General features: G+C 46.7%; 1 protein-coding gene across 2 annotated transcripts in view; it reads right to left on the bottom strand.

The window, feature by feature from the left end:
- Positions 1-14,753, bottom strand: part of PPP6R2 (protein phosphatase 6 regulatory subunit 2) — a 112,253-nt gene that overhangs the window by 70,872 nt on the left and 26,628 nt on the right. For both annotated transcript variants that reach the window (XM_034763235.1, XM_034763226.1), the window contains exons 3-4: positions 6,335-6,521; positions 5,146-5,283 (exon numbers count right to left, since the gene is read on the bottom strand). In XM_034763235.1, coding sequence (XP_034619126.1) covers positions 5,146-5,283; positions 6,335-6,521 — 325 coding nt within the window. The remainder of the gene's footprint in view (positions 1-5,145; positions 5,284-6,334; positions 6,522-14,753) is intronic.

The raw sequence follows: 14,753 nt of genomic DNA on the forward strand, positions 1-14,753 counted from the left end.
AGCTTGTCCCCATGAGCCTGTTTCTGAGGGGGGGAGCAAAACTGGGCTCAGAGATTGCTCCAGAAATAGTTCCTGTGTTTATCAATCTCCCTGTCCTTGAAGAGGCTGGGCTTAGTCGTTTCCCCTCTTCCACATGGGCCCTTTATAGGTCTCTCTAGAAATGTATTGGCTTGGGGTTTACTGATGGGCTTCCCAGAAGCTCTGGCCCTCTCTGTGCATAGGATCCACACGGGCCAGATAGGTCTGGTTTTTCCATGGAGGTCTCAAGAAGGAATATGAGTAGGGATCCCCAAGGAGCCTGTTATTGAGACAGTTAGTCTGAAGGCCTGGACAGAGACCGTCGAATTGTGGAAGTCAACAAATGGCTACGCAGGTGGTGTCGAAGAGAAGGCTTTGGATTCTTCGACCATGGGATGGTGTTCCAAGAAGGAGAAGTGCTAGGCAGAGACAGGCTCCACCTAACGAAGAGAGGGAAGAATATCTTCCCAAGCAGGCTGGCTAACCTAGTGAGGAGGGCTTTAAACTAGGTTCACCAGGGGAAGGAGACCAAAGCCCTGAGGTAAGTGGGGAAATGGGATACAGGGAGGAAGCACGAGCAGGAGAGTGCAAGAGGGGAGGACTCCTGTCTCAGACTGAGAAAGCAGGACGATCAGCGAGTTATCTTAAGTTCCTATTCACAAATACAAGAAGCCTGGGAAACAAGCAGGGAGAACTGGAAGTCCTGGCACAGTCAGGAACTATGATGTCATTGGAATAACAGAGACTTGGTGGGAGAACTCACATGACTGGAGTACTGTCATGGATGGATAGAAACTGTTCAGGAAGGACAGGCAGGGCAGAAAAGGTGGGGGAGTTGCATTGTATGTAAGAGAGGAGTATGACTGCTCAGAGCTTCGGTATGAAACTGCAGAAAAACCTGAGAGTCTCTGGATTAAGTTTAGAAGTGTGAGCAACAAGGGTGATGTCGTGGTGGGAGTCTGCTATAGACCACCAGATCAGGGGGAGGAGGTGGACGAGGCTTTCTTCCGGCAACTAGCAGAAGTTACCAGATTGCAGGCCCTGGTTCTCAAGGGAGACTTTAATCATCCTGATATCTGCTGGGAGAGCAATACAGTGGTGCACAGACAATCCAGGAAGTTTTTGGAAATTGTAGGGGACAATTTCCTGGTGCAAGTGCTGGAGGAACCAACTAGGGGCAGAGCTCTTCTAGACCTGCTGCTCACAAACAGGGAAGAATTAGTAGGGGAAGCAAAAGTGGATGGGAACCTGGGAGGCAGGGACCATGAGATGGTAGTTCAGGATCCTGACACAAGGAAGAAAGGAGAGCAGCAGAATATGGACCCTGGACTTCAGAAAAGCAGACTTTGACTCCCTCAGGGAACTGATGGGCAGGATTTCCTGGGAGAACAACATGAGGGGGAAAGGAGTCCAGAGGAGCTGGCTGTATTTTAAAGAATCCTTATTGAGGTTGCAGGAAAAAAACATCCCAATGTGTAGAAAGAAAGAACGGTTACTTACCTTCTGTAAGTGTTGTTCTTCGAGATGTGTTGTTCACGTCCATTACACATTAGGTGTACGCGCGCCGCGTGCACGGACGTCGGAAACTTTTTCCCTTAGCGGCTCCCGTCGGTTCGGCAGGGCCCCCTCCTTCCCGCCAGAGCGGCGTCCCGCTCCAGGGTATATATATCCCTGCCGACCCGACCCCTCCGGTTCCTTCTTGCCGGAGACTCAGACAGAGGGGAAGGAGGGTGGGAAGTGTAATGGACGTGAACAACACATCTCGAAGAACAACAGTTACAGAAGGTAAGTAACCGTTCTTTCTTCTTCGAGTGATTGTTCACGTCCATTACACATTAGGTGATTCCCAAGCTTACCATTGGAGGTGGGTAGGAGTCAAGGTACAACTGACTGTAGCACAGTCCGGCCGACCATCGCGTCCTCTCTGGTCTGATGATGGATCGCGTAGTGGGCTGTGAACGTATGCACGGACGACCAGGTGGCCGCCTTACAGATCTCCTGGATAGGGACCTGCGCCAAGAAGGCCGTTGAGGACACTTGGGCCCTAGTCGAGTGGTCCCGGATCTCTGGGGCCGGAACATTGGCGAGCTCATAACACGTGCGTATACAATGCACAATCCATGCCGACAAGCGCTGTGTCGAGATAGGCAAGCCTTTCATACGTTCCGCAATGGCAATGAACAGCTGAGGTGTTCTGCGGAACGACCTGGTCCGTTCCAGGTAGAATGCCAATGCCCTTCGAACATCAAGGGTATGCAGGCTGCGGTGATGAGGGTCCGTATGGGGTTTAGGGAAGAACACCGGTAGACAAATGTCCTGTCCCATGTGAAACTGCAATACCACTTTCGGAAGGAATTTAGAGTGCGGCCTCAGCTACACCTTATCCTTATGAAAAACTGTATAAGGGGGTTCTGAAGTGAGGTCCCTCAATTCCAATACCCTCCTGGCCGATGTGATGGCCACGAGAAACGCCACCTTCCACGAGAGGTGCATGAGGGAGCAAGTGGCTAGGGGTTCAAAGGGGGGGCAGTAAGTAGTCCAGGATCGACGGAACTGAGGCCTGCAAGGGCTGTATGTGCTAAGGGACACTCTCAGACGAGAGACAGAGTTGTTCCAACGCCGCCACGGACGGTAAGAAGGAACTGGAGGGGTCGGCAGGGATATATATACCCTGGAGCGGGGCGCCGCTCTGGCGGGAAGCAGGGGGCCCTGCCGGCCCGACGGGAGCCGCTAAGAGAAAAAGTTTCCGACGTCCGTGCACGCGGCGCGCGTACACCTAATGTGTAATGGACGTGAACAATCACTCGAAGAAGAACAGTAAATATGGCAGGCGACCAGCTTGGCTTAGCAGTGAAATCCTTGCTGACCTTAAACGCAAAAAAGCAGCTTACAAGAAGTGGAAGATTGGACAAATGACCAGGGAGGAGTATAAAAATATTGCTCAGGCATGCAGGAGTGAAATCACAAAGGCCAAATCACACTTGGAGTTGCAGCTAGCAAGAGATGTTAAGAGTAACAAGAAGGGTTTCTTCGGGTATGTTAGCTACAAGAAGAAAGTCAAGGAAAGTGTGGGCCCCTTACTGAATGAGGGAGGCAACCTAGTAACAGAGGATGTGGAAAAAGCTAATGTACTCAATGATTTTTTTGCCTCTGTCTTCACAAACAAGGTCAGCTCCCAGACTGCTGCACTGGGCAGCACAGCATGGGGAGAAGGTGACCAGCCCTCTGTGGAGAAAAAAGTGATTCGGGACTATTTAGAAAAACTGGACGAGCACAAGTCCATGGGGCCGGATGTGCTGCATCTGAGGGTGCTAAAGGAGTTGGCGGATGTGATTGCAGGGCCATTGGCCATTATCTTTGAAAACTCATGGTGATCAGGGGAGGTCCCGGATGACTGGAAAAAGGCTAATGTAGTGCCCATCTTTTAAAAAGGGAAGGAGGAGGATCCGGGGAACTACAAGCCAGTCAGCCTCACCTCATTCCCTGGAAAAATCATGGAATCAATTCTGAAGCACTTAGAGGAGAGGAAAGTGATCAGGAACAGTCAGCATGGATTCACCAAGGGCAAGTCATGCCTGACTAACCTAATTGCCTTCTATGAGGCGATAACTGACTCTGTGGAAAGCAGTGGATGTGTTATTCCTTGACTTTAGCAAAGCTTTTGATACGGTCTCCCACAGTATTCTTGCCACCAAGTTAAAGAAGTATGGGATGGATGAATGGACTATAAGGTGGATAGAAAGCTGGCTAGATCGTTGGGCTCAGCGGGTAGTGATCAATGGCTCCATGTCTAGCTGGCAGCCGGTTTCAAGCGGAGTGCCCCAGGGGTCGGTCCTGGGGCCGGTTTTGTTCAATATCTTCATTAATGATCTGGAGGATGGCGTGGACTGCACTCTCAGCAAGTTTGCAGATGACACTAAACTGGGAGGAGTGGTAGATATGCTGGAGGGTAGAGATAGGATATAGAGAGACCTAGACAAATTAGAGGATTGGGCCAAAAGAAACCTGATGAGGTTCAACAAAGACAAGTGCAGAGTCCTGCACTTAGGACGGAAGAATCCCATGCACTGTTACAGACTAGGGATCGAATGGCTAGGAAGCAGTTCTGCAGAAAAGGACCTAGGGGTTACAGTGGATGAGAAGCTGGATATGAGTCAACAGTGTGCCCTTGTTGCCAAGAAGGCTAACGACATTTTGGGCTGTATAAGTAGGGGCATTTCCAGCAGATCGAGGGACGTGATCATTCCCCTCTATTCGACATTGGTGAGGCCTCATCTGGAGTACTGTGTTCAGTTTTGGGCCCCACACTACAAGAAGGATGTGGAAAAATTGGAAAGAGTCCCGCGGAGGGCAACAAAAATGATTAGGGGGCTGGAGCACATGACTTATGAGGAGAGGCTGAGGGAACTGGGATTGTTTAGTCTGCAGAAGAGAAGAATGAGGGGGGATTTGATAGCTGCTTTCAACTACCTGAAAGGGGGTTCCAAAGAGGATGGATCTAGACTGTTCTCAGTGGTAGCAGATGACAGAACAAGGAGTAATGGTCTCAAGTTGCAGTTGGGGAGGTTTAGGTTGGATATTAGGAAAAACTTTTTCACTAGGAGGGTGGTGGCACTGGAATGGGTTACCTAGGGAGGTGGTGGAATCTCCTTCCTTAGAGGTTTTTAAGGTCAGGCTTGACAAAGCCCTGGCTGGGATGATTTAGTTGGGGATTAGGTCCTGCTTTGAGCAGGGGGTTGGACTAGATGACCTCCTGAGGTCCCTTACAACCCTGATATTCTATGATTCTATGAAATAAAGTTTGGAAATTCCCCTCAGAAAAGCTCAGCAGCAAAGAGGTCTTGTTGAGCCTGCTGCTCACTGGAGGCTCAGGAACAAACAATGGGATCTTCAGGAGGTGGGGCATTCCTGTTACCAGTGACTGACAGGCCTAATTCTGCCCCCAAACTACAAGCAGGTTGACGTACCTATTGCACCAGATCTGTGGCTCTTAGCACAAGCAAGAAAAATATGTCTTTAGAAGAGGAGTGAATTTACTCTCGTATTACTTGAAACTGAGTAATATCTCCTCAGAAATGCTTTCTTCCCCCCCACACCAAGCACAGGGAAACGTTAAGCAAGCCTCACGTTTAATACTTCCTGCCGTAGAGGTGCTGGTTCCACGCAGCTGATCAGACGAAGCAGCAGGTCCATCATTGCAGATGTATCAATATGCTTTAGTACCAGGCTAATAAATTGGTCTTTATCTCTCAAAAATCCAATCACCTTTAAAAGAAAAAAATGCAACATGACTTTTCTGTACAATCCATGGAGGTGACGTCGCAGAGCTCTCATTACTCCCCAAATTTGTGTTTCAATCAACCAAACAATGAGAAACAGCTAGGAGGATAAAGAATTCTTCTTGAGAGAGAATAGGGAAGCAAAGGAACTTCTGAAAGCAAGGAAATGCCAAACAGAGCTCCATTAACAGTCCTTTGTCATATCCCAAAGAAATCCTATTCCACTGAGAGATATGGAGATTGAGGACACGGGTGAAGCTGAAGAATTTTTAATCCCACTGAGGCTCCTTTGTATAAAATATCTCCATGTTAAAAGGAAGTAAAATTTGGAATGGAGTTAACTCCAATATTATTATTATTATTATTATTATTATTATAATAACTCATCCCCATAATACTGTATGGCAAATATTCCAAGCCTCTTAGCTGTATGCACAATACTTGTATGACAAGTTTATATGTTAAAACATCAAAGTATGGGCAACGTGCAATACCCCAGACACAACTGCCCCTCTGAAGCAAAAGTGAAAGCTATCTACTAATTCAAGGGTAGGCAACCTGTGGCACTCACACTGCCTGGGTCCTGGCCATCGGTCCGGGGAGCTCTGCATTTTAATTTAATTTTAAATGCAGCTTCTTAAACATTTTTAAAACCTTATTTACTTTACATACAACAATAGTTTAATTCTATATTATAGGCTTATAGAAAGAGACCTTCTAAAAATGTTAAAATGTATTACTGGCACGCGAAACCTTAAATTTGAGTGAATAAATGAAGACTCAGCACACCACTTCTAAAAGGTTGCCGACCCCTGTACTAGTTGCTAGGTGCATAAACAATTCACACACATCAAAATGGTAGGGTTGACAAGATGCCTTACAAAATGCATACTCCATTCCCAATTCCAGCAATCCACACCAGATCTACAAAGCTCAGCATTTTCCTCCTCTGGGGAGGAGGGAAGAAATTGCCAGTTCAGTGCTCATACAACCACTAGTAATCAGCGTGTTTGTATCAAAACAGACTCAATCACTACCTGTTCAGTTTTTCTTGCAATGAGATTCCCAATAGTCTTGCTGAAGAAACTGGCAAGCAAAGGGTTCAAAGGCGGCTCGTGATGCAAGAAGTCATACAGAATGTTCAATAAAGTTTCATCTCCTCCTAGCTTGTCGTTGATCTGTGGCACATCAGAGGTCAGGAGTTCACAGGCTGTATTCGGATATCTAGAGAGACAGAACCAAAGCAGCAACTGAAGGTGAGATTAGAGCCTTCTACAAATTCTTAGAAGACAGCCGAAATAATAATTCCTATGAAATAAAGCCACAACACAAATTCCTCCATCCATTTATGATGCAAGAACTCACTTCAGAACTCCAGCTTTGGACGGGTATCCTCAAGCAATGCCCAACTCAATCTGCCCACCTACAAGTGACTCTCAGAGGCTCACTTAGGAGATCCCAAGAGTGCACCAGGCACACTGAGAGCTGGAGGAAGGGGGGCAGCAACACCCATCCCTGACAAATATCTGTAGCTGCATTTAGGGCAGCATGAGAATGAATCTCCTTCCCCAAAAAAGGGGAGAGAGATGGCCTGACAATGGAGAGGTGGGAGTGCTCTTGAGGAGATGAATAGGCCAGTTACAGTGAAAACAGCTCTGAATGCTGAGATCCCTGTAGAGCTACCATCCCATCCCATGCCACTTCCCAATGGAACTCTGTGGTCACAAGAGAGGGAGAAGAAATAGACCCTGTGGGTTTTCTATCTGGACCCTCTTTTCACTACTAGCAGAGTTGGCAATTTTTTTCCTTCCCAAACCCCTCTCTGCACCCCAGCCCCAAAATTGAGGGTTTTTTTTCCTGAGAATACACTGGGAAACAAACCAAGAAGTTTTAGAAAAGAAACATAACCCTCTCACTTTGTAAGTGAGTATATTCATTCCTCAAATACAAAATGCTACACACATCATCCAAAGGAAGCACCTGCAATTCTATAAGTAAAATACAAGAACAGGATAATAAAATCCTCACCGTCTATTAGTTAAACAAGGTCTATCACTCTTTTGTATCATTAGATACTGACCAACTTTTGCCAACTTACTTGCTTTTTCAGCACCCAGGCTGTTACAAAGTTTTGACCAAATCAATCCAAATATGCTATCTAATGAAAAATCTAAAAAAAAAAAAAAAAAATGAATGCTCAGTATACTGGGAAGGTGTTTGGTTCTCTTAAAAACCAACACAACGATTTGCGTTCCAGTGGAAGAAGAAAGGGGAGAGGAGGAAATCCAATGAAACCAGAAGCTGGGAATGAGCGACAGGGGATGGATCGCTTGATGATTACCTGTTCTGTTCATTCCCTTTGGGGTACCTGGCATTGGCCACGGTTGGAAGACAGGATACTAGGCTAGATGGACCTTTGATCTAACCCAGTATGGACGTTCTCATGTTCTTAAAATAGATACAACATTTTCTATTCAAACTGTTTCGTTAAAAAAAAAAAAAACTATGAAAAAATGTAAACAAAACAATTGGTTAGCTCCACAGCAACACCTATTGACTATCTTCTAAGCATTTACTCCTCAAAAATTGTGTTAGTTTGTGTGTCAAATGTACTGTCGGCAGATAAGGGGGTGACAGTCACTGCTAGTGCTGACTGTGTGCACGCACTATTGCAAATTTATCTGTAGATTTCTATTTCAAGATAACTCTAATAGATATTAAACTCACATTACAGCTCCCACAGAAAATATTTAACCAAAAACGCAGCTCAACATCCTTTACAAGCCAGGATAAGGGCTGTAAGATTGTTCTTCTATGTGTGATTTAATGTCTTATAAAAATTCCACTGGGCCCTTTGTGGAATGTTGACAGCTTCTGAGAAGGGTTAATTATTCAATTTAAGCCCCAACGGGCATAACTGATAAAGGTCACAATAGTTACTGCCCCAATTATATTTACAGGCTATGATTCTCCAGGCGCTAAGACAGAGCCCAATAAATCAGCGGTGACACCGCGAGAACGAAAGGAAAATGTCAGCCCTTCCAAGTCAGTGGCCTGCGTATCTCCAATTTAGAAGACAAAAGATAGTTACCGACCTGTACAGTAACTATTGTTCTTTGAGATGCGGGTGCAGACAAGTATTCCGCTCAGGTGTGCATGCGCCCAGAGCATCAAAGCCGGAGAATTTTGCCCAGCAGTATCCATAGGGCAGTGCTTGTGCCCTCTTGCCCAATAACGCCTCCCCTTGATATTTAAGGGCAGCACAGGCTCCTACCCCCACAGTTCCTTCACAGCGAATGTCAAGAGTTGGGACTCCAATGCAGTGGCGCTGGAGGACGGGTCGTGGAATACACGTCTGCACCCACATCTCGAAGAACAACAGTTACTGTACAGGTAGATAACAGTCTTCTTCAAGTGGCTGCAGACATGTACTTCGCTCAGGTGACTCACAAGCTGTAACAGTAGGAGGTGGGGCTTGGAGGTTACTTAAAGAACGACTGCAGAACTGCCTTTACAAAGTTTACTACTGCTTCTAGGTCAATAGCATCACTGAAGAATGCTACTGATGTCACTTGGGCCCTCACTGAATGTGCCTGTAACCTCTACAGAGACGTGGTCTGAGCTATTTCATATGTCATCATTGTGATTGCCTCGGGCGATAGACTAATTTCAACCACACTTGAAGAGGATGATGGAGCAATCTCACATGCTGGACTTGCAAGTGCTTGCGGCCATATGGCCTAGTAACTTCAGGAATACATGAAGCATAGCTGAAGGTTGAGACTGGAGTGCTAGACACAGGAGATAAATTGCTTGAAATCAATCGTTCAGCAGAAATGCTCTCGAACTCAGAGTCTAGTAGGGCACCAATTAACTCAATGTTTTGAGTTGATATTAACATCAACTTTCCTTTGTTCAAAATCAGGCTCAGATAATCAAAGAGACAGTGTGAACTGGACTTGACAGAGGACTTGTTCTCTGGACTTGCCTCTCACTAACCAATTGTCCAGGGATGGAAGGACATGAATCCCTCTTATTCGGAGATATTCTGCTACTACAGTCATGCATTTGGTAAATACCCACAGAGCAGAGGACAGCCCAAAAGGAAGCACAGTGTACGGATAATGCTCACCTGCCTCTAGAAATCTCAAACCTCCTGTGGCTTAGGAAAATCACCTCATGGAAGGAAGCATCCTGAAGATTGAGAGCAGCAAATCAACTGTTGTGATTCAAAGAGGGAAAAATAGTCGCTAGGGTAACCATGCGAAATCTCATGTATTTGATGTACTTGTTAAGACTGTGGAGATTGAGGCTAGGTCTCATCCCTCCCTGGGATTTTGGGAATGAAGAAGTACTGAGAGTAGAATCCCTTTCCCCAATTCTGAAGAGGAACTTTTTCTATGGCCCCTGAAGCCTGGAGAGCTTACACCTGGTGAGAGGGGGGTCCCTGAAAAGGGATGGGGAATGGACAGGAACTGAATAACATAACCCAGTCTCATGGTGCTTTGGACCCACTTGTCCATAGTTATCAACTCCCAAGCCTTGTGGAAGTGGGATAGTCTAACCCCAGACGGAGGGGAAATGGCTTGAAACTCAACGATTGGAATGCCAACACTGGAGAGTCAGATTGGCTGCTTGCCTGAAGCTGATGAAGGATGGGCTGACTGAATAAAATTGGCACCAGAAAACCTTCTCCTATGAGACTTGTGCCCCTTGTGTTTAGCGGGATAATATAACCTAAGGAACCGCTGAAGGCGATATTGGTGTTGTCGCCCCAAGAAGTGATGCCTCTATTACCAGTGTAAAACCCCCCAATGAACACAGCTTAGCTTGAAAGGACTTAAAGGAATGTAATGTTTCGTCAGTTATCCCTGAAAACTGAAATTGGACATCAAAGGGTAAGGTTCTCAATCATCTGTTGGACCTCAGGAACTATACCAGAGTTCTGCAACCATGAAGACCTTCTCCTTGTTACAGAGGAGGCTGTAATTCTAGAGGAAGTGTCAACCATGTCCAAAACGGACTACAGCGATATCCTCACAACTAGACGACCTTCTGCAACGAAAGCCTTAAAACTCTTTCCTGGAGGATTCTGGCAACTTACTTGTAAATTTTGCCATTGATTTCCAATTTACAAAGTCATACTTTAATAAGAGTGCTTGCTTATTGGTAATGTGCATTTGTAAGAATACGGTAGAATAAATTTTCCTCCCCAACAAGTTCAATCTTTTAGAATCCTTGTCCTTGGTGTCAACTTATATCTCCCCTGTATCAACCTCTCATTAGCTACCATTATGACAAGAGAGTTAGATGCCAGATACAAGTGGAAGCACTTGAAACCATGCAGAGGCACATAGTTTCTCTTATTGGTATGCTTTGCTGTGGGTGGTAAGGGCGCTGGGGTGTTCCAAAAAGTTTTTGCCAGTTCCAAGATCACTTCATTTATCCTCCCTCGATCTGAGGATTGCAGAATATCCAGCAACTTGTGTTCTCCTGAACAAACTTAGCCTGAATACCCAAGGCTGAAGCCATGCATCTCAGAAGGTCCTGGTATGATTTAAAATCCTAAAGTACAGGGAAGGAAGAGTCTGGCATAGAATCATAGAATCATAGAATATCAGAGTTGGAAGGGACCTCAAGAGGTCATCTAGTCCAACCCCCTGCTCAAAGCAGGACCAATTCCCAGCTAAATCATCCCAGCCAGGGCTTTGTCAAGCCGGGCCTTAAAAACCTCCAAGGAAGGAGACTCCACCACCTCCCTAGGTAACGCATTCCAGTGTTTCACCACCCTCCTAGTGAAATAGTTTTTCCTGATATCCAACCTGGACCTCCCCCACTGCAACTTGAGACCATTGCTCCTTGTTCTGTCATCTGCCACCACTGAGAACAGCCGAGCTCCATCCTCTTTGGAACCCCCCTTCAGGTAGTTGAAGGCTGCTATCAAATCCCCCCTCATTCTTCTCTTCCGGAGACTAAACAATCCCAGTTCTCTCAGCCTCTCCTCATAAGTCATGTGCTCCAGACCCCTAATCATTTTTGTTGCCCTCCGCTGGACCTTTTCCAATTTTTCCACATCCTTCTTGTAGTGTGGGGCCCAAAACTGGACACAGTATTCCAGATGAGGCCTCACCAATGTCGAATAAAGGGGAACGATCACGTTCCTCGATCTGCTGGCAATGCCCCTACTTATGCAGCCCAAAATGCCGTTAGCCTTCTTTGCAACAAGAGCACACTGTTGACTCATATCCAGCTTCTCGTCCACTGTGACCCCTAGGTCCTTTTCAGCAGAACTGCTACCTAGCCATTCGGTCCCTAGTCTGTAGCAGTGCATGGGATTCTTCCGTCCTAAGTGCAGGACTCTGCACTTGTCCTTGTTGAACCTCATCAGGTTTTTTTCTGCCCAATCCTCTAATTTGTCTAGGTCCCTCTGTATCCGATCCCTACCCTCTAGTGTATCTACCACGCCTCCTAGTTTAGTGTCATCTGCAAACTTGCTGAGAGTGCAGTCCACACCATCCTCCAGATCATTAATAAAGATATTAAACAAAACCGGCCCCAGGACCGACCCTTGGGGCACTCCACTTGAAACCGGCTGCCAACTAGACATGGAGCCATTGATCACTACCCGTTGAGCCCGACGATCTAGCCAGCTTTCTATCCACCTTACAGTCCATTCATCCAGCCCATACTTCTTTAACTTGGTGGCAAGAATACTGTGGGAGACCGTATCAAAAGCTTTGCTAAAGTCAAGAAATAACACATCCACTGCTTTCCCCTCATCCACAGAGCCAGTTATCTCATCATAGAAGGCAATTAGGTTAGTCAGGCACGACTTCCCCTTCGTGAATCCATGCTGACTGTTCCTGATCACTTTCCTCTCCTCTAAATGTTTCATAATTGATTCCTTGAGGACCTGCTCCATGATTTTTCCAGGGACTGAGGTGAGGCTGACTGGCCTGTAGTTCCCCGGATCCTCCTTCTTCCCTTTTTTAAAGATGGGCACTACATTAGCCTTTTTCCAGTCATCTGGGACCTCCCCCGATCGCCATGAGTTTCAAAAGCATTGCAGAGTCATCTTCTGATGAATGAGAGGAAAGAAGTAGAGCCAATCGAACCTCCTGTGGTGCCCGTAACAGTTCAGGCTGAACCAGTTCCGCAGGAGCAACCGCTAAACTGTGGTTGCAGTGATGGAGGTTGAGGAGAAAAGGCTACTGGAGGAATAGGTGACCTTGCTCTGGGCTGCATCAAGGATCAAGACCAAGCCAACCACAGAAAATCTTAGTGAGTCCAAGGAGCCACTGTGGGCAGGAGTATGGCTCTGGTGGCCAGCAGGAACTGGGCCAAGGACCTTATCTCTGCTCCGGGAGCAGTGCCGATCTCTGTACCAACAGTGATCCCCAGGAGGTCAACAACTTTCGAAAGGGATAATAAGGTGGCATGGAAGAAAAGGAGAACATCTCTGAGTCCAACCCTGAGGATCCTTCCAAGTAGTCCACAGGCAACAGAGGAGTTGTCCCAGGAGCGGCCAGCAAATGTCTAACTTCATCCAAAGTCCAGCACAAAGGACACATCAATTCTGACAAAGATAAAGGAGTCGGTGCCTGAAACACTGATAAAGGCCTCACACGCGACACTGGAGTAGACGTCAGCACCAAAGTCGAAACCGGCACGTTCCCACACATGAAATGTGCACTGGAGTCATCATCGGCACCGAAGATCATGCCTGCACTGACAATCCCCTCAGTACGGAAAAAGCAGCAACCTCAATTCAGCACTGTGAACAGGGAGAGGCCCAGAAGATGGCACCAACAATAACGGCAGGTGTGCAATCAGTTCAGACAGCACTGAGGACACCAAAGCAGCAGCAACCACAGCCAAACATTCTCGAATTAGAGGAGAATCAGGAACAGACAGGAAAAGTAAGTCCAATGGTGGTGTGGAAACCCTGGGTCCGACACCGACATCACTGGTACTGGACTCAACAGATGCCCCACAGACAGTACCAGTGTCAATGATATCAAGTCCACTTGCTCTTACCTTGACACCAGAGAGCAGATAGATGGCCCTGCTCTATCTCACATACTGGATGAACCATGATACTGGTCTACACTCCTCTTATATGGGAAGGAGGAATACCTCCTAGCTCTGGAACAGCCCCAGTCCATTTTATGAGATCTTTGTCTAGGAGGACCAGAGAAAGGAGAACGGTCTCTCTTCCTCCTAGGACAGGAATCTGAATCTGGCTAAACAACAGCCAGTGCCCACTCGGACATCCTCAAGGGGAGCTAACAATCTGTGGAGGTCGCCAGTATCAGTGGGCCTCATGGCCTGCTTCAAACACAAGTCCCTCGTCAGCTGGGTTCTTTTCTTCAATGATCTGCAGATGGAGCACCTTTCTTTAATGTGCTCTTCTCCCAGGCACAACTAACATCGCATGTAGGGGTCACTAGTGGGGATAACCACCCCACGCAATGGACAATGTGGGCATCTGTAACAGGGTGCTATCAGCAGCACCCTGGTCACTTACAGTGCTGCATCCTGGAGAAGGCTGCAGGACCAGCTGAGGGCAATTACATGCTTTCTGATGGGGAATTGTGAGCACCGGGGTGACAATCACAGGGCTAACAAGATAACTGGGGAGAACAGAAGGAGAAAACAGGAAGTAAGAGGGAGCGCAAGAGGCACTCAGAAGAAAACTCAGAGGGTGAGCCTGGGCTGAGAAGTAAGGGCTGCAGGGAAGCCTGTCTTGGCTATAGCCAGTGTTGCACGGTATCGTTATGTAAGAAGGAAATAAATGTACACCTTGGTGAAAGCTAAACGGCCTCGTGTGCGTTTGTGACTGTGAAACCATCTGAACTGGCTAAGCAGAGAGGTTCACTGGGTAGTAACAGCTGCACCTTGTGACAGCAAGACACCAGATAACTATCTATCTTAACTAACTACTACTCACTAAAGCTAAGGGTACTACTAAACTATACTATTAACTACATACAACATCCCAGAAAGACTGAGTTAGAGAACTTTGAGGTGCATTAAAACACAGAACACTCCAACTCTAGCTACGAACTGTGAGAATGAACTAAGAAGGATCGGGGTGGCACTGTCCTTAAATAGCCAGAGAAGGAGCTATTGGGAGAGAGGAGGTAAGCGCCAACCCTATGGGTACTGATAGGCAAAGTTCTCCAGATCTGATGTGCTGGGCGTGTTAAGTGAAATACACATCTGCAAGCACTCAAAAAAACAAAAAAACAAAAAAAAACCCCACAAACTGCTGAGCAGTTCCACTTCCACCTAGGTGAGGCTTTGTGAAAACTCCAAGTAGCATTTGCTTCTCAGATGACTTTAGACAGGTATGCTGCTGCTCCCTTAGGCCGGGTCTTCTGGCAGTTCTTGTATCAGTAAAGCTATTTCAGTTGGGGAGAGGATGATTTTTTACCAAAATAGTTTTATACTGAA

The sequence above is a fragment of the Trachemys scripta genome, chromosome 1, assembly GCF_013100865.1.
Source record: "Trachemys scripta elegans isolate TJP31775 chromosome 1, CAS_Tse_1.0, whole genome shotgun sequence".
Taxonomy (NCBI): Eukaryota; Metazoa; Chordata; order Testudines; family Emydidae; genus Trachemys; species Trachemys scripta.